General features: G+C 42.9%; 1 protein-coding gene across 4 annotated transcripts in view; it reads right to left on the bottom strand.

Annotated features, from left to right (window-relative positions):
- Positions 1–22,985: 22,985 nt before the first annotated feature.
- LPAR4 (lysophosphatidic acid receptor 4) overlaps positions 22,986–25,100 on the bottom strand; it is a 173,664-nt gene continuing 171,549 nt past the window's right edge. For all 4 annotated transcript variants that reach the window (XM_077449942.1, XM_077449882.1, XM_077449819.1 and 1 more), the window contains one exon: positions 22,986–24,917. In XM_077449942.1, the coding sequence (XP_077306068.1) occupies positions 23,714–24,817 (1,104 nt within the window). In that variant the 5' untranslated portion in view covers positions 24,818–24,917 and the 3' untranslated portion in view covers positions 22,986–23,713. The remainder of the gene's footprint in view (positions 24,918–25,100) is intronic.

The raw sequence follows: 25,100 nt of genomic DNA, 5'->3' as shown, positions 1-25,100 counted from the left end.
CATGCTTAAGAGATTGCTAGAAGATCTTATTTTCTAGGGATGAGCTTCGAGTTCGAGTCGAACTCATGTTCTACTCGAACATTGCCTGTTTGCCTGTTCAACGAACAGTGAACAATTTGGGCTGTTCGCAGCAAATTCAAAAAGCCGGAACACCCTATACAAGTCTATGGGAGAAATCTAAAGTGCTCATTTTAAAGGGTAATATGCAAGTTACTGTCCTAAAAAGTGTTTGGGGACCTGGGTCCTGCCCCAGGGGACATGGATCAATGCAAAAAAAGGTTTTAAAAACGTCAGTTTTTTCAGGAGCAGTGATTTTAATAATGATTAAAGTGAAACAATAAAAGTGTAATATTCCTTTAAATTTCGTAGCTGGGGGGTATCTATAGTATGCCTGTGAAGGGGCGCATGTTTCTGGTACTTAGAACTGTCCCTGCACAAAGTGTCATTTGTGCAGGAAAAAAAGTCTTTTAAAATCACTTGCGGCTAAATTGTCGGCTCCCCGTAATACAGAGAACACTCAATGAGTGTTCTTTGTATTAGCCGACAATTCATTCATTCATTGATAAAAAAAAGCGTGGGGGTTCCCCTAAATTCAATTACCAGGCCCTTCAGGTCTGACATGGATATTAAGGGGAACCCCGTGTCAAATTAAAAAAAAAAATTGACGTGGGGTCCCCCTAAAAATCCATACCAGACCCTTTATCCGAGCACGCAACCTGGCAGGCCGCAGGAAAAGAGGGGGGACGAGAGAGCGCCCCCCTCCCTCCTGAACCGTACCAGGCCACATACCCTCAACATTGGGAGGATGCTTTGGGGGTCTGTGACCCCTCAAAGCACCTTGTCCCCATGTTGATGAGGACAAGGGCCTCATCCTCACAACCCTGGCCGGTGGTTGTGAGGGTCTGCGGGCGGGGGGCTTATCAGAATCTGGAAGCCCCCTTTAACAAGGGGATCCCCAGATCCCGGCCCCCCCCCTGTTTGAAATGGTAAAGGGGTACAAAAGTACCCCTACCATTTCACAAAGAAAGTGTAAAAATGGGTAAATAAGACAAACACACTTTTGAAAAATTCCTTTATTAAAAAGAAAAAAAAAAAAAAAAAAAAGATTCCAGCGGCGCTAATCCACTCTTGCTATCCAGCGACGAATCTCCGGGGTCCAGCGATGGATGATCATATCCAGCGACGGGGGATCTCAGTCCAGCGCTGTCCATACATCCGTCTTCTGTCTCCAGTGCGGAGACACTGCGGAGATCCCAGCGCTGACGTTTCTTATATTAGGAGGGCGGGGCCACCCGTCATCTGACCCCGCCCCCTCCGACGCTGGTGAAGGGAGCCAGGGGTTCCCCAGTGACGTATGGGTGACCCCGCCCCCTCTGATGTAACGGAAACCTGCGTTACATCAGAGGGGGCGGGGTCACCCACACGTCACGTCATGGCTTCCCTCTCCAGCGTCAGAGGGGCGGGGTCAGGTGACAGGTGGCCCCGCCCTCCTAATATAAGAAACGTCAGCGCTGGGATCTCCGCAGTGTCTCCGCACTGGAGACAGAAGACGGATGCATGGACAGCGCTGGACTGAGAGATCCCCCGTCGCTGGATATGATCATCCATCGCTGGACCCAGGAGATTCGTCGCTGGATAGCAAGAGTGGATTAGCACCGCTGGAATCTTTTTTTTTTTTTTTTTTTTTAAAGCGGTTTTGTACAGAAAATTGCAAGTTCATCTTATTCAAATGGCTTTGGAACATAGATGCAGTTATGACCATTGAAATAAAATAATATGCAGTATTTACCTTTTATTTTTAATGTTTATGCCGACTTCCGGGCTCTCCTCCTGTGGGAGTAGGCGTGTTTATCGGCTTCGCAATGGTCCCTGGGAACTTTTTTAGCTATTTCCCAGGAATCCGTGGGGGACACATTCATGCCAAAATCTCGTGAGATTTCGGAAGGAGGACGCCAGTCACGTGACGAGGGCGTGTCCGAAATTGCCATTTTGAAAGTGGGCAGGCAGCTCTATCTGCCATTATCACTATAGCACACGAGGCAAGAGGAAGGAAAACAAAGAGGACACTCAATGAGCATGTGCGAGATGGAGTGGTGGATGCTGGGAGCTCAGCGTCATCGCATACAGGAAGTAAATGTCTGTGGGCTTCAAACGCCCACAGTGAAAATGGAAACCGCCGGACTGCTTTTTTAAAAGTTTTCCTTAGCAATGAAATCGTCACGCCGGGGGTTAAAAAGACGCCGATCGTGACTGCAAAGACAACGTAGGAATCGCCCACCAGTGACACAGGTAAAAAAAAAAAACGGTAGAGGAATCCCGCTTTAATAAAGGAATTTTTCAAAAGTGTGTTTGTCTTATTTAACCATTTTTACACTTTCTTTGTGAAGTGGTAGGGGTACTTTTGTACCCCCTTACCATTTCAAACAGGGGGGGGCGGGATCTGGGGGTCCCCTTGTTAAAGGGGGCTTCCAGATTCTGATAAGCCCCCCGCCCGCAGACCCTCACAACCACCGGCCAGGGTTGTGAGGATGAGGCCCTTGTCCTCATCAACATGGGGACAAGGTGCTTTGAGGGGTCACAGACCCCCAAAGCATCCTCCCAATGTTGAGGGTATGTGGCCTGGTACGGTTCAGGAGAGAGGTGGGGGCGCTCTCTCGTCCCCCCTCTTTTCCTGCGGCCTGCCAGGTTGCATGCTCGGATAAAGGGTCTGGTATGGATTTTTAGGGGGACCTCCACGTCAATTTTTTTTAAATTTGATGCGGGGTTCCCCTTAACCACTTTCAGACCGGACCATTTTGCTGGTCAATGACCAGAGGTCTTTTTACAATTTGACACTGCGCTGCTTTAACTGGTAATTGTGCGGTCATGCAATGTTGTACCCAAACAAAATTTGCGTCCTTTTTTTCCCACAAATAGAGCTTTCTTTTAAAGGTATTTGACTGACTCTGCGATTTTTATTTTTTGCGATATAAACGTAAAAAGACCGCAAATTTTGAAAAAAAATGATATTTTCTACTTTTTGTTATTAAAAAAATCCAATAAACTCAATTTTAGTCATACATTTAGGCCAAAATGTATTCAGCCACATGTCTTTGGTAAAAAAAAGTCAATAACTGTATATTTATTGGTTTGCGCAAAAGTTGTCACATCTACAAACTAAGGTACATTTTCTGGAATTTACGCAGCTTTTAGTTTATGACTGCCTATCTCATTTCCTGAGGTGCTAAAATGGCAGGGCAGTACAAACCCCCCCCCCCCAAATGACCCCATTTTGGAAAGTAGACACCCTAAGGAAATTGATAAGAGGCATGTTGAGCCCATTGAATATTTTTTTTTTTTGCCTCAAGCGATTGAATAATGACAAAAAAATTAATTTTTTTTTTTTTTTTTTACACAAAGTTGTCACTAAATGATATATTGCTCACACATGCCATGGTCATATGTGGAATTGTACCCCAAAATACATTCTGCTGCTTCTCCTGAGTACGGGGATACCACATGTGGTCGACTTTTTGGAAGCCTAGCCGCGTACGGGGCCCCGAAAACCATGCACCGCCTTCAGGATTTCTAAGGGCATACATTTGTAATTTCACTCCTCACTACCTATCACAGTTTTGAAGGCCATAAAATGCCAAGATGGCACAAAACACCCACAAATGACCACATTTTGGAAAGTAGACACCCCAAGCTATTTGCTGAGAGGCATGTTGAGTCCATGGAATATTTTATATTTTGCCACAAGTTGCGGGAAAATTACAAACTTTATTTATTTTTCACAAAGTTGTCACTAAATGATATATTGCTCACACATGCTATGGGCATATGTGAAATTACACCCCAAAAAAAAATTCTGCTGCTTCTCCTGAGTACGGGGATACCACATGTGTGGGACTTTTTGGGAGCCTAGCTGCGTACAGGGCCCCGAAAACCAAGCACCGCCTTCAGGCTTTCTAAGGGCGTAAATTTATGATTTCACTCCTCACTACCTATTACAGTTTTGAAGGCCATAAAATGCCAAGATGGCACAAAATCCCCACAAATGACCCCATTTTAGAAAGTAGACACCCCAAGCTATTTGCTGAGAGGCATGTTGAGTCCATAGAATATTTTATATTTTGCCACAAGTTGCGGGAAAATTACAAACTTTTATTTATTTATTTATTTTTTTCACAAAGTTGTCACTAAATGATATATTGCTCACACATGCCATGGGCATATGTGAAATGACACCCCAAAATAAATTCTGCTGCTTCTCCTGAGTACGGGGATACCACATGTGTGGGATTTTTTGGGAGCCTAGCCGCATACGGGGCCCCGAAAGCCAAGAACCGCCTTCAGGCTTTCTAAGGGCGTAAATTTTTAATTTCACTCCTCACCACCTATTACAGTTTTGAAGGCCATAAAATGCCAAGATGGCACAAAACCCCCCAAAATGACCCCATTTTAGAAAGTAGACACCCCAAGCTATTTGCTGAGAGGCATGTTGAGTCCATGGAATATTTTATATTTTGCCACAAGTTGCGGGAATATTACAAACTTTTATTTTTTTTTCACAAAGTTGTCACTAAATGATATATTGCTCACACATGCCATGGGCATATGTGAAATGACACCCCCCAAATGACCCCATTTTGGAAAGTAGACACCCCTAAATTTAGGGGTACACTAGTGAGACTCATAGGTAAAAAAGCACCTAGGCTGTCAGCGACTGTATCAAAACGCAAAAAAAAAAACTGTTAGCGATCGCAGGGATCAGGCCTGACTCTGCGAACGCTGCAGTTATGTGTGTTGTGTTTTGTAAGTGACAGTGATCGATCGATACTGCACTTGGGTGGGCTGGGCTGGGCTTGGCGGAGGGGCTAAACGCAGGAAGGCAGGGACGTATATGTACGCCCATATGCCTGCCCGTGCCATTCTGTCGACGTACATCGTCGTGTGGAGGTCGGCAATTGGTTAATATCCATATCAGACCTGAAGGGTCTGGTATGGATATTTAGGGGGACCCCCACTTCAATTTTTTTTGACACGGGGTTCCCCTTAATATCCATGTCAGACCTGAAGGGCCTGGTAATTGAATTTAGGGGAACCCCCACGCTTTTTTTTATTTATTTTTTATCAATGAATGAATGAATTTTTGGCTAATACAGAGAACACTCATTGAGTGTTCTCTGTATTACTGGGAGCCGACAATTTAGCCGCAAGTGAGTTTAAAAGACTTTTTTTCCTGCACAAATGACACTTTGTGCAGGGACAGTTCTAAGCACCAGAAACATGCGCCCCTTCACAGGCATACTATAGATACCCCCCAGCTACGAAATTTAAAGGAATATTACACTTTTATTGTTTCACTTTAATCATTATTAAAATCACTGCTCCTGAAAAAACTGCCGTTTTTAAAACTTTTTTTTGCATTGATCCATGTCTCCTGGGGCAGGACCCAGGTCCCCAAACACTTTTTAGGACAGTAACTTGCATATTACCCTTTAAAATGAGCACTTTAGATTGTGAACGTTCGAGTTCCATAGACTTTAATAGGGTTCTAAAGTTCACACGAAGTTTAGGTCTGTTCGCAGGTTCTGGTGCGAACCGAACAGGGGGGTGTTCGGCTCATCCCTATTATTTTCCAGTGAGGAGGGAAAGAACAAGTACAGGACAGAAAAGAAGGACCATACATGGCCCAAATCAAATGGCTTATACATCAGATAAGTGAGAAATAGGCTGCATCTGGCTTCTCAGGTGGGTGAGGACCATCTGAGCAAATAAAACAGTAAAATTGCAAAGTATGGTGACAGGCAGATGTTGCATCACTCATCATCATGTTATAACCACTCGCCTTGATTTGATATATTGTTATAATGTTGCAGTCTGATCATGGGAAACGAGACTGAAGAAATGCTTCCTTCTGCCTGCAGTAGACTGATGTAATCTTCTCATTGTAAACAAAGTCAATGGACTGGAGCTCAGGAATAGCTTTTTAAAGTATATGTAAACCCTCACCTGGTAAAACAACCCATTTGGTTAAAAAAAAGGCAAAGTATTTGTGTATAGATATAAGAAAAACATTGTAAATGCCACCCCCCCCCCCCCCCTTTATATCAGTGATCACATCCCTCTGTGCTCATCTGCATAAGAGCTGGTAGAGGTGAAGCAGCACACAGGGTGTGCCCAGGCACACCTTTATCCCCCTGAGCAGCACAGATTCCCCCTACTGCCCTGGCTCCCCTTTCCTTCCCTCTGCAGCACTGCTGGCTTTCCTCCTCTGCCGCCAGATGTTGCTGAGGTGGTGTTTTAGGATGAGTGAGGGAAGGGGCCAGTAAATATGTATTTATCAGCCGCTTATCTTTCTGAATGAACATTGTGCTAAATCAGTAATGTGTGTTTAAGCTTTGGGGTGCACACCCTAATGCAATAGGCTGCACATACCTATGAATACACTGGCCTTGCCAGTGAATGGGTGTGCTGGGGGAGGGAGGGGGTGTGAGAACATCAGCACAAGCATAACTAGAGAACTGACCACGCTGTGCTCTCCTGCCTAGTGCAGTCAAATTTTAATAGGAAAGCAGAGGGACTGGCAGGAACACCAGGCATTTCACATAATGGAAGCAATACAAAGAGAACAGGAGACTTTCTCACACAAGTACATGGTACAGCAGCCACATATCAGGAATATGAAATGTTGGGTTTACATATTCTTTAATGATGTTTTTTTTTATATAAATGACACTATGGGGTTGATTTACTAAAGGCAAATCCACTCTGCACTGCAAGTGAACTTGGAAGTGCAGTCGCTGTAAATCCGAGGGGGAAATCTAAAATCAGGGGAAGCTCTTCTGATTTTGTCATCCAATCATGTACAAGCAAAAATGCTGTTTTTTATTTTCCTTGCATGTCCCCCTCGGCTCTACAGCGCCTGCACTTCCAAGTGCACTTGCAGTGCAAAGTGGATTTGCCTTTAGTAAATAAACCCCCATATTTTGACATGCAGACTTGTATAGTTACAGAATGGTCGACTTAAAGAGAAGGTAAGCGGAGCTTCCCCCATGCGGGTGGAGCTCAGCCTTAAAAATGATGGCATCCTAACGCAGCCACAGCTTTTTAGTATTTTTTATATAGAGAAAAAAAAGGAAGAGAAAATCTGCGCTACAGTGTATAATAAACAAAATTATGTGATGCAGCAATTCTAATATATACCCAAAGTGTTATATACGTGTAAAGAAAGAAAAAGAAGAGAACTGCGCAATCCCTAATATTTCTATTAGGATATAGGCCACTCCACCTTAGAGGAGAGTGTTCCTTGTGGTCTATAATTCTAACAAACAAATGTTATGACTAAAAGAACCATAAAACATTGCTTATAACTAGTGAAATCAACATATATATTACCCCTCATAGGTTATGAACCCAAAACAAGGAATATACAGTTCTGGGTCAAAGTGTGCCAAAAACTTAGAAAAGACAGAAGTGTAGAGTAAACACCAACAGAACTAACAAAATTGTAAGATAATGAATCAACATAAATGTGACAATATGAAGTCCATAAAAGTCCAACTGAAGAGACACCCCGTGTTAAAGGGATCTGTTCAATCCTGAATCTTTCAATCAGCGTGAAGTAAAACCAAGTGCACCTCCACCAAACGAATAACAGTGGCCCCTTACCAGATGCCCCAGTAAGGAGCACTTTATCACAGATCAGGTCTGAAGATAGGTCAAACTTGAGCCGTCCAAGTGGAACACTTTATCGTAGGCCAGATTAGGGGATACGCCAGTCATAAACCATCCAGCAGGGGAAAAAGTTGTTTGAAGCAGGGCTCAGATATATACCATTGGAGAATATGCGGGTGGAGCTCAGCCTTAAAAATGATGGCATCCTAACGCAGCCACAGCTTTTTAGTATTTTTTATATAGTGTCTAGACCTTTGAATCCTGCAGGATGCTGAATAACAATTCAAATATAAACGTACCCATCTGTAAGAGGACTCTAAACAAGGCGCTTAATGCTCCCATGGAAAGAAGCATATGCCATATATCCAGCTTGTTAAAGATGCCAGATGATTCTGTTTAAAATACTGCTGAGCTTCCTCACTATCTCCTAGCAAAATAAACACGCACTAATGGTGTTTAAGCAGATTACATTCCAGTGTGTGTTTGAATGTAACTTAGCTCCTAGTGACATAAAAGGTAATATATGATGTTTGGACGAATCACTAAAACATACATATCATTTTGGCTACTAATGACGTATGACATTCTTAAAGCCAAACTACCAGATGCGAATAATAAAATCCATGTTGTGGATGGCATTTATGTTATCTAAAATGATGGCACTATATAACATCCCACTGGAACCAATACAAAGAAAGGTTAGCCTCGAAAAGAGGTGTTCATAGTAACAACACGTATGAAGAGACATCATAGCTGCTAAATATATAATGTATGTTATTACAGGTTGTTTTTTTCCATTGACAGTAAATATAAAAGCACCATTCCTTTAACCCTCTATCTCTCCACTTTTGGTTTCAGAGACAACCACCACCAGGATAAATGGAGACAGTACATTAGTGTGATGCTCATTTAGAAGAATGTTTCTTATATTTGTGGTCATTGGGAAGATACACCCCTTACAGGTAGCCAAAAAGAATATTGTTAATTGTGGTTACTCATCTAAGAGGCAGAAGTTGCTCATGGTTCAAAGGACCCCATAGCAACCTCTGGAGGAACCCTGGTGGAGAAAAGAAGTCGAAAGTAACATCTGTCACCTTGAGACTGGGGCTGACCATATCCTCCACATACAGTATCTCACAAAAGTCAGTACACTCCTCACATTTTTTGTAAATATTTTATTATATCTTTTCATGTGAAAAGAAAATTAAAAAGATAAGATAAGTAAAGATAAGTAAAAAGAAGAAATTAAACTTTGCTACAATGTAAAGAAAGTAGTGGGTGTACAGCTTGTATAACAGTGTAAATTTGCTGTCCTCTCAAAATGACGCAACACACAGCCATTAAGCCAACACACAGTCTAAACCTCTGGCAACAAAAGTGAGTACACCCCTAAGTGAAAATGTCCAAATTGGGCTCAAATTGTCAATATTTTGTGTGGCCACCATTATTTTGCAGCACTGCCTTAATCCCCTTGGGCATGGAGTTCACCAAAGCTTCACAGGTTGCCACTGGAGTCATCTTCCACTCCTCCATGGCAACATCACAGAAATGGTGGATGTTAGAGACCTTAGGCTCCTCAACTTTCCATTTGAGGATGCCCCACAGATGCTCAATAGGATTTAGGTCTGGAGACATGCTTGGCCAGTCCATCACCTTTACCCTCAGCTTCTTTAGCAAGGCAGTGGTCATCTTGTAGGTGTGCTTCGGGTCATTATGTTGGAATACTGCCCTGCGGCACAGTCTCCAAAGGGAGGGGATCATGCTCTGCATCATTATGTCACAGTACATTAGGGCTGCAACTAACGATTATTTTCATAATCGATTAGTTGGCCGATTATTGTTTTGATCAATTAATAACCTTAAAAAAAAAAGTGCGGTGTATAATTTAGTTAATATGTAAAGTTTTAAAAACAAAAAGCAATTTATTTTTAAATATCTCTAGGCAGTTGTAAATCTAAATAACCAACTATATGGTTATGGACCAAAATATCTAATCCACTATGAGAATAACAGACAGAAGAGATATACTGTATATGCTATTAGAGGATATATAATATATATATAATAAAGGGTGAATCTGGTAAATATCAGACTCGGAGATCAAAAAAAAATTTATTTAAAAAAACAAACAACGTCTTCAAAAACGATGTCATTTTAAAAACGTTTGTTCGATTTTCGAATCGTTAGTGGGGGTCAAATCGACGTTCATTTTCAACCACAGTGACGGGAAAATTTGGAAATGGAAAACTTCTTGGTCAGAGGAATTTTCAGACAGTGTATGTGGTTTTCGTTCAGAAATGACAATTATTTTAAATACAGAATGTTAAAAAGTGAAAATTTCTAACATTCTTTCATTCAGCGAATTTACAAAGATTTCTTGTCTGAAAATGGATCCGTGTGGCCAGCATAAGGCTCGGTAGACAACTATGCAGTTTGCTTTTGATCTGGTTCTGCAGTGCTTTTTGCTGTGCGTTTTGGTTTTTGCTTGCGTGATTTTGCTGCGATTTGCTTTTTTTTTGTTGGTCAATTTGTTGTTGGGCAGATTAAAAAACACAAATTGCTGCAAAAACGCATTACATGTTGTTCTGCAGCTTCTCCATTGAAGTGTATTGAATGCAAAAACACATAGATGTGAACCAGGACTAAGACGTTTAGTAACATAATGGGGTTAAAAAAAAAAAAAAAAAAATTAGCCCTGTATAGTACAAAAAAAAGCTGATGACTACTGTAAGGGGTTCATTTTTTTTACTGTAAAACTGTGAAAGCAATATTTACAATAGCGATTATTTGCTCTTTTTGTACTATAAAGGGCTAATTTTAATTTCTTTAACCCCATTATGTTACTGGTCGATTAATTTCATAATCGATTCGTTGTTTCAGACCTACAGTACATGGTGGCATTCATGGTTCCCTCAATGAACTGCAGCTCCCCAGTGCCAGCAGCTGCCCCAGACCATGACACTCCCATCACCATGCTTGACTGTAGGCAAGACACACTTGTCTTTGTACTCCTCACCTGGTTGCTGCCACACACGCTTGACACCATCTGAAACAAATACGTTTATTTTGGTCTCATCAGACCACAGGACATGGTTGCAGTAATCCATGTCCTTAGTCTGCTTGTCTTCAGCAAACTGTTTGAGGGCTTTCACGTGCATCATCTTTTATAAATGTTTTCTTTGTGGGATGGCAGCCATGCAGGCCAATTTGAAGCAGTGTGCGGCGTATGGTCTGACCACTGACAGTCTGACTCCCCATCCCTTCAACCTTGGCAGTAATGCTGGCAGCACGTCTATTTTCCAAAGACAGCCAGAGCTTGACAGTTTGCCACTGTGATGCTGACCACGTACACCCAACCTCTTTGGTTTACCATGACGAGGCCTGTTCTAAGTGCAACCTGTCCTGTTAAACCACTGAATGGTCTTTGCCACGATGCTGCAGCTCGGCTTCAAGGTCTTGGTAATCTTCTTATAGCCAAGGCCATCTTTATGTAGAGGAACAATTCTTTTTGTCAGATCCTCAGAGAGTTATTTGCCATGAGGTGCCACATGTTGAACTTCCAGTGACCAGTATGAGAGTGGTAACACCAAATTTAACACACATGCTCCCCATTCACACCTGAGCCCTTGTAACACTAACGAGTCACATGACATCAGGGAGGGCAAGTGGCTAATTGGGACCAGTTTGGACATTTTGACTTAGGGGTGTACTCACTTTTGTTGCCAGCGGTTTAGACATTAATGGCTGTGTGAGTTATTTTGAGGGGACAGCAAATTTACACTGTTATACAAGCTGTACACTCACTACTTTACATTGTAGCAAAGTGTAATTTCTTCAGTGTTGTCACATGAAAAGGTATAACAACATAGTTACAAAAATGTGAGGGGTGTATTCACTTTTGTGAGATACTGTATCAGTGTATAATAATTTGTTTTGCACACTTGTATATTATTACTGTAATAATGCCTCATTAAAATCCAGGAGGTTGAGAGCTAAATCTTTCTTCCATTACCATCAGAAACCTGACAGAGGCTCTAACCCTAAATACTCAGTGCAAAACTAAAGAATAGGTAGTCTTGCTTCCCAAAAGATTTTCTAGCTCCTGTTTAACCAGTTCCTGACCAGTGCACGCCGATGTACGTCGGCAGAATGGCACGGGCAGGCAAATGGGCGTACCTGTACGTCCCTTTAAATTTGCCGCCCTGCCATCGGGAGCGCACTGCCGGCGGCGCTGGTCGGGACCCCCGTGAGTCCGGTCGCGGGACCCACAGACTCGATGGCCATGGGCATACCCGCGATCGTCTCACGGAGCGGCCGAATGAAGAAATGCAGTTGTAAACAGCATTTCTCCATTCTGCCTAGCAACTAGCGACGCTGATCTCTGCTCCATGTGATTGGAGCAGAGATCAGTGTTCACTAAATTAAAGCCCAGCCCCCAAAAGTTAGTAACACACCCCTAGGAACACTTAACCCCTACACTGCCACCCACTGGTTAACCCCTTCACTGCCAGTGTCATTTACACAGGAATCACTGCATTTATATAGCAGTGATTGCGGTATAAATGATAATGGTCTCAAAAATGTGTCAAAAATGTCCGATATGTCTGCCATAATGTCACAGTCACAATAAAAAAATCGCTGATCGCTGCCATTACTAGTAAAAAAAAAAATATTAATAAAAATGCCATAAAACTATCCCCTATTTTGTAAACGCTATAACTTTTGCGAAAACCAATCAATAATCGCTTATTGCGATTTTTTTACCAAAAATATGTAGAACACGTATCGGCCTAAACTGAGGGAAAAAACATTTTTATATATATTTTTGGGGGATATTTATTATAACATAAAGTAAAAAATAATGCGTTTTTTTTAAAATTGTCGCTCTATTTTTGTTTATAGCGCAAAAGATAAAAACCGCAGAGGTGATCAAATACCACCAAAAGAAAGCTCCATTTGTGGGAAAAAAGGACGTCAATTTTGTTTGGGAGCCACGTCGCACGACCGCACAATTGTCAGTTAAAGCGACGCAGTGCCGAATCGCAAAAAGTGGTCTGGTCTTTGACCAGCAAAATGGTCCGGTCTGTAAGTGGTTAAGCCAGAGCTGTAATACATGTATTTGCAGGAAAAAAAAAAAAAAGCATAGAGGAAGTGTCAATGGATTATGAGCGCGGTGATCGCCACACTCATATTCCATTGAGAACTACAAGTCCGACTGTTGCGGTGGAAGATGGGACTTGTAGTTTATTAATGCACAGATCTTTGCGAATGAATGACACAGCTGTGCAGGTGGAGCACAATTGCATCTAAATACGTGTGTAACATGGTGCAAAAGATGGAGTTAGCCTTTGACGTCTCTCTGAAATTCAGCTTTAATAAGTTGCTGTGGGCAAGTATATGTTCAATGAATGCTTGTATTGACTCATCAAAAGGTAAATCTATATGCCATAGATCAGTTAGAATAATCTAGGTTCATCAGCTTGTGCTTTGTAAAGTAGTCACTATTTTGTGCACACTTAACTTTTCTTTCCATAGCAGTACAAGGAAGTTCAATTGTAAAGATCCTGAAGGACACAGCAGGACATCAAAGAAGTGTGACAGATCTATTCAAGTTTCAGAGAAAAAGATCATCAATAAATTTAGCATCAAGTGACAATATTTTGAATCGGCGGTGCCATAGCACTATGCTAATTCTTTTGACATTCACGAGTTATTTAACGGGGGGATTGTTTATACAGAAACATGAGCAAGCCAGTAACTAAATTAGATTGCAACCTTTGTGTGGTATTCATAGCTATGGAAACATAAACGAGGAAGTTCAGCCTGAAAGTAATGGTGCATTGTAAGACTAAATTAGATTATGATTAAGAGAGGTCATATTCTAGGGACACCCCACTGTTTTATTCTAATCCAGAGAGTATGATGAATGCCCATTTGTGTACAAATAAATACACCTACCTTTCATAGGATGATGTCACATGAGCAATTTTGTGGTAGTAAATAAACAATTCCCCTTTAATGCAAAGTAGACGTTTCCAAAGCAAACAAAGTCCTTTCTTGTATTAAGAGAAGTATGGACCCCAGAGAGCGAGATATAATTTTGCCCCTGTACAAATTAGTAAGACCTCATCTGGAATATACAGTTCAGTTTGGAGCACCAGTTCTCAAAGGACAAATCGGGGAACTGGAGAAAGTACAGAGAAGGGCAACCAAACCAATAAGAGACTTCGAGGAGCTCAGCTATGAGGAAAGATTAGAGCAGTGTTTCTCAACTCCAGTCCTCAAGGCTCCCCAACAAGTCATGTTTTCAGGCTTTCCATTATTTTGCACAGGTGATTTGATCCGCCTCATTGCCATAGTAATTACCACAACGGTTTCTTCTGATGGAAATCCTAAAAACATGACCTTTTGGGGCGCCTTGAGGACTGGAGTTGAAAAACCCTGGATTAGAGGAATTGAATTTATTATGGGGGGGGCATTTAATCAACATGTACAAATACATAACTGGTCCATATAGTGAACTTGATGTTGAGTTCACGTTAAGGGCATCAGAGAACAAGGGGACACTCTATGGCTGGAGGAAAAGATTTCATCTCCAAATATGGAAAGGCTTCTTTCTTCACAGTTAAGCCTTGTATACACCCTTAGATTTTCGGACGACTGACTGTCCGTTTTTTAGTCGCATGCTTGTCTCCTGTCGAAAGTGAAGAGGTTACTCACAATACAAATTTTTTTTATGACAGAATACAACATCAGAAGTGATGTAATGTGCTGAATAGTTTTTTTATTCTTTAGTTTTAGCTTTTGTAGCCTTGCTCTTACAATTGTCTTTGTACTAAACGAAAATGGGACATTAAGTTCACATCTGACAAAAATGTTAGACTACACAACCAGCTTTTGTCTGCCTAAAAAGCGAAATAGTATGGTTCTTTTGACAGCCAAACGATCCAAAAATCGTGAGACAGCTCGTCGTACAAACTTTTTCCATCCGATTTTTTGAGTTGTGTGTACGGGCCTTAAGAGCTGTGAAAATGTAGAATAGACTTCAAGAGCTAGTTCTGGCCAGCTCCATAGATGCTTTTTTTTTTTTTTTTTTTTTTTTTTTTAAAGGCCTGAATTCTTTCCCAAATGTACATAATATAACTGGGTACTGACATTTATAGGTAAAGTTGATCCAGGAAATATCTAATTGCCTCTCAGGGGGGATCAGAAATTATTTTTCCCCCCTGCTGTAGCAAATTGGTTCATGCTTTGCTGTTTTTTTTGTTTTGCCTTCTCCTGGAGCAACTGTGGGTATAGGATTGTAATTTTTCTTTTTTTTTTTTCCCCTTTTGGTAGTTGAACTAGATGGACTTTTTATTGCCATCCCTTCTCCATCATTCAGGGCAGGATGTACCAAGCTTAGGCTGTGTGGGCCCAGCGACCCCTAAATGAGCACTCAGATTTGGTATTTCCCTACTTGTGTAGTATGCTCTCTCTCTCACAACTCAGTGAGACTGGAAAAATGGACTGCGCATGCAAAGGGAAAGAAGTCAAGCGCCACGCATTCAATACTCAGTGCATCCTACCATCTGTGGGTTTAAGAGAATGCAATAGATAAAAGCAGCTTGAATAGTAAAGCATTCTTTTGCAAAACACTTCATATTAATGTACTTGGGGGGGAAAGCTGCACGGCTGAACTCACATTGCACAGACATCACATGTGAGCCTTAGGTTCCATTCACATTAGCACATCTTCAAATTCTATGGATCTAAGTCACACCAAAGTAGTGCTGGCACCTTTTGAAAGTCAGCCTGCTTCTGTTGGACTGGCTGGCATATACATGGGCCGAATGTTGGCTGGCATTTGGCCCGTGGCCCCTATGCCTCTGTTGAGAGCATGGGATCTTCTGGGCTGGAGATGCTTTTAGAAGAATGGCAATTCATCTAACTGTAAAATTAGAGTTACGCTTACCGGTAACGTCTTTTCCAGTAGTCTTTCAGGACAGCCACTATGAGAGATAGACTCCTCCTCTTCCTCTGGAAACACTGCGCCAGCCCATAAATTCTTACTTCCCCTGCCGGACCTCAGTTTATATCGAGAATACCTCCGGCCAGCTGGGGAGACACAAGAACACATTAATAACATATTTATCATCTGGTCTTTTGTAAGACTCCCCCCAATTTTCGGGTGGGAACTAGGGCTGTCCTGAAAGAATACTGGAAAAGACGTTACCGGTAAGCGTAACTCTAATTTTCCCTAATCGTCTTTCAGGACAGCCACTATGAGTGGATAAGCGAGCACTTACCAGTTAGGGTGGGACTACAGCTTGCAAAACCTTTCGCCCAAAGGTTTGCTCACCTGCCGACACCAGATCCACTCTGTAGTGTTTTACGAAAGTGGAATAGCTGGACCATGTTGCTGCTCTGGCGTTGCTCCCGCTTTTTCTGCCAGGGAGGCTGCCATAGCTCTAGTGGAGTGTGCTTTAATACCCACTGGGATTTCTTTCCCTGCCACTGCATAAGCCTGCTCGATGGCTACTCTGAGCCACCTAGCAATAGTGCGCCGGGACGCTTTACAACCTTTCCTGGCCCCGGAAAACAAAACAAAAAAGGAATCTGACCTTCTGAATGTCTTGGTCAGTTCCAGATAGTGTAGGATACATCTCCTAACATCTAAATAATGAAATTTTAGTTCCTTCTCACCGGAGGGATTGGGACAAAAAGAGGGCAAAACAATTTCCTGGTTTCTATGAAAACTGGATGCCACTTTCGGCAAAAAGGCTGGATCGGTCTTTAAAACTATCCGATCCGGAAAGATAACGCAAAAGGGAGCCCTGACTGATAAGGCCTCCATCTCACTGACCCTCCTGGCAGTTGTTACTGCTACCAGGAACACTGTCTTCAGAGTAAGCTCTCTCAGAAAACACTCCTTTAAAGGCTCAAAGGGGGGTCCAGTTAAGCTCTGCAAAACTAAAGATAAATCCCATCTGGGAAAGGACAGACCCTGGACCGGTCTCTGTCTGGACAGGGCCCTAAAGAATCTGACTACCCATGGGTTGGCAGCCAAATGATCTTCCAAATAAACACTGAGGGCTGATACTTGACCCCTAAGGGTACTAATGGATAAGCCCTTATCTGCCCCACATTGTAAAAATTCCAACACTGCGGAGGAGCTCCGTACTGGGAAAGAGCTCTCTGCGCACCACTTGTTGAAACGCAACCAGACCTTTTCATAGATCTGGCGAGTTTCCTTCTTCCTACTGTCCAGGAGGGTAGAAACTAGTCTCTCTGAGAATCCTTTAGACTTTAATAAACCCTCCTCAGTAGCCAGGCCGCTAACTTCCACTGGCGTACCTGTGGGCATAGGACTGGCCCCTGAGAGAGGAGATCGTCCCGAGGGGGCAAGAGCAGGGGAGGTTCTACCGCCAACTGCTTTAGCACTGAGAACCATGCTCTCTTGGGCCAATGTGGAGCCACCAGAATCAGAGAAGTGCTTTCCATCTGAAACTTTCTCAGAACTGCTGGCAACAACACTGGAGGTGGGAAGGCATAGCAAGTTCTGAAATGCCAATTCTGGCTCAAAGCGTCCACCCCTAGAGCTCCCTCTCCCCTTTTTAGGGAGAAAAACAGGGGGTTTTTGCATTGTTTTTGGACGCGAACAGGTCCACCTCTGGAGACCCCCATCTCTTTACTATGAGATTGAAGACCTCCTGGTTGAGAACCCAATCGCCCTCCCTCAGCCTCTTTCGGCTGAGAAAGTCTGCTACCACGTTTTTCTCTCCCCTCAGGAAAACTGCTGAGAGCGAAAGGGTGTAGGTTTCGGCCCAGGACAGGATCTCTGTCGCTAAAGACAACAGGGCTCCGCTTCTCGTGCCACCCTGTTTGTTCAAATAGGCCACTACGGAAGAGTTGTCCGACCGCACCTGAATGTGGTGACCCCGGAGCTCTTTTTTGAAGAATTTGAGGGCTAGTCCCACTGCCCTTAATTCTTTCCAGTTAGGCGATCGAGTCAACTCGCCGTCCTCCCAAGTGCCCTGGGCTAGAAGGGAACCCAAATGTGCCCCCCAACCTTTTCCACTTGCATCTGTGGTTACTACCCGAGAAATCGGGATGAGCCACAGACGACCTTGCGACAGATTTGTCACTTTCCTCCACCACCAGAGGGATCTCTTTACCTGGTGTGGAATATGTACTAGGGTGTCTAGGGCCTCCTGACTGTGGTCCCACACCCCTAGGATGAAGGTCTGTAGCGGACAAAAGTGTAGCCCTGCCCACTGCACTGCTGGAAGGGTGGATGTAAGGAGACCCAGTACTGACATCAGAACCCTTATGGAAACCAGCTGGTTGCTCTGAAGAGAGGCCACCGCACTGTCCAGTTTTTGTACCTTTTCTCTTGGTAGAAAAATTTTCAACAGTGTTGAGTCCAACAGGAAACCTAGATAGGAGATCTGTTGTGAGGGGATCAGGCTGGACTTTTCCAAGTTCAGAAGCCACCCCAGGTCTGTAAGGACCCCTTTGGTTAGATCGAGATCCTTGACCAACTGTGTTGGGGATGCTGCAAATAAAAGCAGGTCATCCAGGTAGGCAATTATACATATCCCCTGGAGCCGAAGAAAGGCCATGGCTTCTGCCAGGACTTTGGTAAAAATGCGGGGTGCAGAGGATAGCCCGAATGGCACGGCTTGAAACTGAAAGTGTACTGTTTCTCCGCCCAGATCTATGGCAAGGCGTAGAAACCTCTGCGAGGCTTCCGTATAGGGATGTGTAAATACGCGTCCCTTAGGTCCAGAGATACCATGAAACAGTTGTGGGGCAGAAGCGCCTTTACTGAAAAGATCGATTCCATGCGGAATCTTTTGTATGTCACTGAAGCGTTCAGGGGCTTTAAGTTCAGAATCAACCTGAACTTCCCTGAGGGTTTTTTCACTATGAAGATGTGAGAATAAAACCCCCTTCCCTCTTCTGCTTTTGGGACCCTGAGAATAACATCCTGATTCTCCAATTCCCTCAGAGCTTCTAGCAATGCCTCGGCCTTTACCATGCACCTGGGTAGATGCGTGACAAGGAGCCTTTGAGGGGGTGGTCTTAGGAATTCCAAGAGGTACCCCCTTCTTATTACCCCTAAAATAAATTGATTGGGGGATATTGTCTCCCACTGTGGAAGAAAGGCCCCCAGTCTTCCTCCCACTGTAGCTGGAATGACACTGGGTTTTGCGGGGCTGGATAGGAGGGCAAAAAATCGCCCCTCCTCTGCCCCTGCCTTTTTGGGGCCAGATTTTCTTTTTCCCCTCTGGTTTAGAGGTTTCCCTAAGCCCCTGCGGACGAAACCCCTTTTTTGTTGGTACGGGGGTTTTCCGTTTGAGAGGAAAGGACTTTTTCCTGTCCGCTGTCCGGTCTAGAACCGTCTCTAGCCCTGGGCCAAAAAGGAGGTCCCCGTGAGGGGTATCCCACATAGCTTTATCTTGGAGGCATTATCCCCTGGCCATGTTTTTAACCAGAGGGCCCTTCTGGCCGAATAGGTTAGAGCCGCCGTTCTGCCCGACATGCGGACGGACTCAGCAGAGGCATCTGCTATGTAAGTGATCCCTCGCAGCATAGTAGGGAAGGATGACAGAATGGTTTCCTTATCTGTGCCTGCCTCAATATGTTGTTGGATCTGTGAGAGCCAGTGCTCTAAATTGCGAGCCACAACTGTAACTGCCATTTCAGGCTTAAGATTGCCGATAGCCGAGTCCCACGTTTTTTAAAGCAGAGAGTCAATCCTTTTGTCCATGACATCTGCCAAGGCCCCCATGTCTTCAAACGCCAAATCTGTGTGTCTGAAGACCTGGGAGAAAGCGGCATCCAATTTGGGATTTTTATTCCAAAGGCATGCCGGGTCCTCTGAAAATGGGAACCTTCTTTTGAGGGATCTAGATAAAAAGGGTTTTCTCTCCGGATCCTGTCACTCTTTTTTAACTGTTTCCATTAAAACTTTGTGCACTGGAAACACCCTTCTTTTTGGCTCCCCCAAACCTGAATACATTTGGTCATGCAGGGTTAGGGGCTTTTTATTCGTCTGGATACCGAGGGTTGCATAAATTGCCTTTAAGAGGTCCTCTACCTCATCAAGGGATAATTTATATCTGGAGGCTTTCCTGGACCCATCCTGGTCCTCCCCCTCGGAACCCTCCTGGGAATCGGAAGAGGAACTGTCTGGAAGTTCCCTACCTGTCCCTGAAGGGCCTGCAACCTCTGTCCCCCCTGTACTAGCAGGTTGGACCGGAGCAGAACTCTGTGCTAGAGGTGGGGTTGTATCCTGGGGAGATGGACCCGTGGGAAGCTGACATTTTTCAAAAAGGGACCTAAAAGAAGAGAAGGTGGACGAGAGCTCTTTGACCGAAGCTGCTAGTCCTGACTCCTGTTCAGATTCCCTTTCCCTAACGAGGGAGTCAATACAGCCTTTGCACAACACTTTGGTCCAAGATTCCCCTAAAATGTCCCTATAGGAGGCACACTTCTTTTTAGAGCTATGCGTAGACCTAGTTTTTTCCGTAGCTTTCTAAAAAAAGGAAAAAAAGAAAAACAGAAAAAGACAAAGTCAATCAAAAGCTCGGGATACAACCCTGGGAGTGCACTAGACCCTTTTTTAAATGAAGGGATCTGAGCCTCCCCTCCCCCCTGGCCAGCCAGGGGGTCTGCCCCCCCACCCATGATAGAACCATACATTGGGGTGGGGGGATCCTAGATAGAGAGTACCCCTCCCCAGGGTGCTCTTACCTTAGGAATGCTGGAGATAGAGTCTGTCGTTTGAGCCTCAGTTTCCGACATGACTGCAGGTGGCTGCTTACTACAGAGTTCCACGCTGCCTGTGCGCGTTCTGAACTCATCTCCAGCTTGTGCCCGGCCCTCCTATCAGCTCCACGACCCGGAACCGGAAGTCGATCGTATTCGAGGTCAAGCCTTCGTTACCGCCGGATACGACGTCGCCCGTCGTTCGGCCCGCTCGGTTCAAAGAAAAAAAGAGGCGGACTGTACCCTTGTACAGGGAAATCTTCCGAACGGCTTGCCAGCTGCGTCCCTGTAGACGCGATAGGAGTCCCCCACGACCTGAAGCCGCGCTCGACTCGGAAGGGGTGGCAGTACCTGGTGAGGTAAGTAAACCGTTCGACCCGTCCGACACGCGGACGTTGGTTTCGAACGGTTTGAACCCAGCTTTCTTCAAACGAAGCCCCTGCTTCTTTCAACCGGGTTCTTTAACGACAAAACTGCCACAGCCTCCCCGACTGATCGGCCTGGTTCCTTGCACAGTGTCTCCCCGTCGGAGGAAACACTAATAACTGAGGTCCGGCAGGGGAAGTAAGAATTTATGGGCTGGCGCAGTGTTTCCAGAGGAAGAGGAGGAGTCTATCTCTCATAGTGGCTGTCCTGAAAGACGATTAGGGAAATTTAGTTTTCTCATCAAGAATTGGTAAATATACACATCTCTGTCACAATCAGTATGAAACGATTATGTAAAACAAATGATGTAATTATAGACAATATAACTCAAACTTTTTCTTTTTCAGATAGAATAAACTCCCCTGAAGAAGACCGTTACATATATAGGTCGAAAAGCATAGGGATATCATATGAAACGCTCACAAAATTGTTTCTATACATAGAATGAGTGTACACGTGTTCTTTTTTCCAATGTTGACAAGATATGTGTTTTTATGTTAAGACCAGAATTGCTTTTTATAACTCATCTGCATTAATGCAATTTTGATACTATAACTTTAAGAAATAATATATTTTAAGAAAACCATTGTTTGCCCAAACATCTTCTAGCTGCTAAAAAAAAAAAAAAAAAAAAAAAAAACCCTTGAGGGAATTTCCATAAAAAAATAAATAAAAAAAAAAGTGTGTACAGGGCTTTATCTTGCTGGTAGTCTATAGACAATTGAGACACTAGGTTTAAACAGACACCTGTTGGGATATCACCAAAGCACTTGGAATGTATCCAAAAGTTTTGAGAATTACACAATTATTAATTTTCACAAAGTCTGCTGCCTCCGTTTTTATGATGGCAATTTGCATATACTCCAGAATGTTTGGAAAAATTAATTGCAATTAATTGCAAAGTCCCTCTTTGGTATGAAAATGAACTTAAGCCAATAAAAAACAATTTCCACTGCATTTGTAAAGAAGGCTTCAGGGCCGCTCAAGAAAGTTCAGCAAGTGCCAGGACCATCTCTGATAGCTGTGGGATTGGGGGAACCACCAGTGTAGAACTTTCTCAGGAATGGCAGCAAGCAGGTGAGTGCATCTGCATGCACAGAGAGGCAAAGACTTTTGGAGGATGGCCTGCTGTCAAGAAGGGCAGCAAAGAAGACACTTTTCTCCAGGAAAAACATCAGGGACACATCGATATTTTACAAAAAGGTACAGAGATTGGACTGCTGGGGACTGAGATAAAGTAATATTCTCTGATAAAGCCCCTTTCCAATTGTTTGGGGCATCCCTAGAAAACCTTGTCTGCAAAAGGTGAGCGCTACCATCAGTCCTGTGTCATGCCAACAGTAAAGCACCTTAAGACCATTCATGTGTGGGTTGCTTCTCAGCCAAGGGAGTGGGCTCACTCACAATTTTGCCTAAGAACACAGCACTAAGTAAAGAATGTTACAAAAACCATTCTCCAAGTGCAACTTCTCCCAACCATCCAAGAACAGTTTGGTGGGGAACAATGCCTTTTCCAGCATGATGGAGCACCTCTGGGGTAAGTGGCTTTAACGTGTGGTTAATCCTCAAGAGGCAAGTGTACAAAAAAACCCACCCACAAATTCTGACAAACTTCAAGCATTAAGAATGAGCTACCATCAGTCAGGATGTGGCCCAGAAGTTGACTGATAGCATGCCAGGGCAAATTGCAGAGGTCTTGGAAAAGAGGGGTCAACACTGCAAATATTGACTTTATTGCATAAACTTAATGTAATTGGCAATAAAAGCCTTTGACACTTATGAAATGCTTGTAATTATACTTCAATATACCATAGTAACAATCGGGAAAAAAAAAAAAAAAAAAAAACCTCTAACACACACTGAAGCAGCAGACTTTGTGAAAATTAATATTTGTGTCATTCTCAAAACTTTTGGCCATGGCTATACTAGTGGTCCCAACTTTAGATAGCATACAATATGTTCTATATATGATCCTCTACTTAAGGCATGAGACCCAAAATCATGTCGGTTGTTCCTTGGTTGAAAAGAGGCAGAAACTTGTATCTCTCTCATGTGACCAGAACTCCTCAGAGTTCACTGTAAAGTGGATGTCCACAGATACATGTTTGAACGTTATTAAAAAAAAGACAGACAAGAGTTAGTTGTTGAGTAAAAGTCCTTCCATTAAAAGAGCTGAGGGCCATTATGACTTACATGCTCATGTGCCATGTGTGCAATCTGCAATAAAACTACTGTGAAAGCTTAGCTGTGCACTAGGGCTAATTTGTATGGAAACCAGAAATGTTCCACAAAGTATATAAATAATTCCTCCAATGACGACACCCAAAGGTGAGCGGTAAGATTTTGATCACTCCTTATTGCTTGATTTTCAAAAGAAATTATATTTGCAGGCCTTTACTTATAAAGTATAAAAGTCTATCTTCTGCATTGAAAAACCTGCCATGAGAACACAATGCCATAGATTTGCTAAAACAAAAGCATATTTTCTTGCCCGCACTTTCCAATTTAGAGGATCATATAAATAAATCAAAATACTCAGAACGTAGTATATGACCATTTTTTTCACATTCAAAATGCCATAAAAACTATAACAATGTCAAGGGAACACATACATCTACAATACTTTTTGTTGAATATTTACACACAAAACAAAAAAAAATAAAAAACACGTTAAAACATCTTTTTGTGAACAAACCACACTTGAAGCTTTTTACAGTATACAGGGTATTTTCTAATTAAATTAAAACTCTATATTTATACACATTTATACCATCTATAATACTGACCATGAAGCTCAAAAGCTGTCTTTATAAATTAAAGTTCCAGTCACTAGAGACTTTTGTTGTATTTTATACTGGAGCACAGATTTCTAGTCCTTAAAGTTCGATTCTGGAATGAGCTCTCCTCCATTGTTAATATTCATCTGTTCAGTTAGTTCCTCTTGCATTGCTGGAAAAGCGATCTTTGCCGAAGAATCTATCTTAAACAGGGTATCCATTTTTATGAGAGGGTTGATGTTAAATGATTTTTGAAAGGATTTGGAAGTGAAGTAGTAGACAAAGGGGTCCAAACAACAGTTTGTGGTTGCAATGCAAAGGGTTATAGGGTACATTGTCCTGGCAAATCTCTCAACTGAACAGTTTGCTATTGCTTGTGAACGAACCAAAGCATAAAGAAAGAGGATGGAATTATATGGGACAAAACACACAACAAAAATGGCAATATGGACAACAATCATCTTCAGAACTTTTTCTTTGTTGGTTCCAATCTGGCACAAGGTCGCAGGCTTTCTTAACGTCCTCAGAACTAGTGAGGAGCAAGTCAGGTTCAGCAGTAAGGGAATAAGAAACCCAACCACCTCTATAAAAATGGTAATCTTCGACAAATAGGTCTTCCATATGTTTTTGGAGAAGCCTTCAAAACATGTGGTGCTTGTTGTGGACTTATGGGTGGTGGAGAAAAGCGAAGCAGAGATGCCTCCACTGAGGACTAGGATCCAAACGCCTGCACATACTATAGCAGAATTCCTTCGTGTTCTAATGGTTCGAGACCGGAATGGGTAGACAATGGCTAAGAACCGATCTACGCTGATAAAAGTCAGGAAAAGCATGCTTCCGTAAATGTTGGTCAAAAATGCTGTGCCTGATATCTTACATAAGGTGTCCCCAAAGGGCCAGTGGCGGTTAAAGTTATAAAATATTTTAAAAGGAAGGGTGAATACGAACAGTAGGTCAGACACAGCAAGATTGGTCATGTAAATAGCAGTTTCATTTTGCATTTTCATTTTGAAGCAGAAGACGCAAAGGGAAGCGCAGTTTGTAATTAACCCCAAGACAAATACCACGCTGTAAACAGATCCATAGAGGTTGTATTTAAAGGAGTCATCAATGGAGCAGTTACTATTGTAATCGCTGTAATTTTCCATCCCAGGTCTGGAAGGTTCCACTAAATCCTGTATGGGTTTTAACAGCATCCATAGAAAACTTTAGGAGCAATAATGCCATTTAATTTTTTTGTGCCGAAGCCTGAAGTCACGTGTTCGAATCTTCATTTCCATTGTGCAGGTCATTATCCTAAACAGAAACAAATCAAAACCGACAATTAGGTATTTTCTGACAGTCTACAATTCAATACTAATGAGAACACATTGTTACCAAACTAAATGTATTAAGGAAATGGCTTAACCTTAATTGTGCAAAATGTGATTTTGGAAAGCAGGATGCTAAAATTTAATGGGCAATAAAGACACACAGGCA

Source organism: Lithobates pipiens, unplaced genomic scaffold, assembly GCF_037356315.1.
Source record: "Lithobates pipiens isolate NorthernLeopardFrog02 unplaced genomic scaffold, aLitPip1_a1.2 Scaffold_1, whole genome shotgun sequence".
Lineage (NCBI taxonomy): Eukaryota > Metazoa > Chordata > Amphibia > Anura > Ranidae > Lithobates > Lithobates pipiens.
Note: the sequence above shows the minus strand (reverse complement) of the source record. Positions and strands in the feature narration are given on the sequence as shown.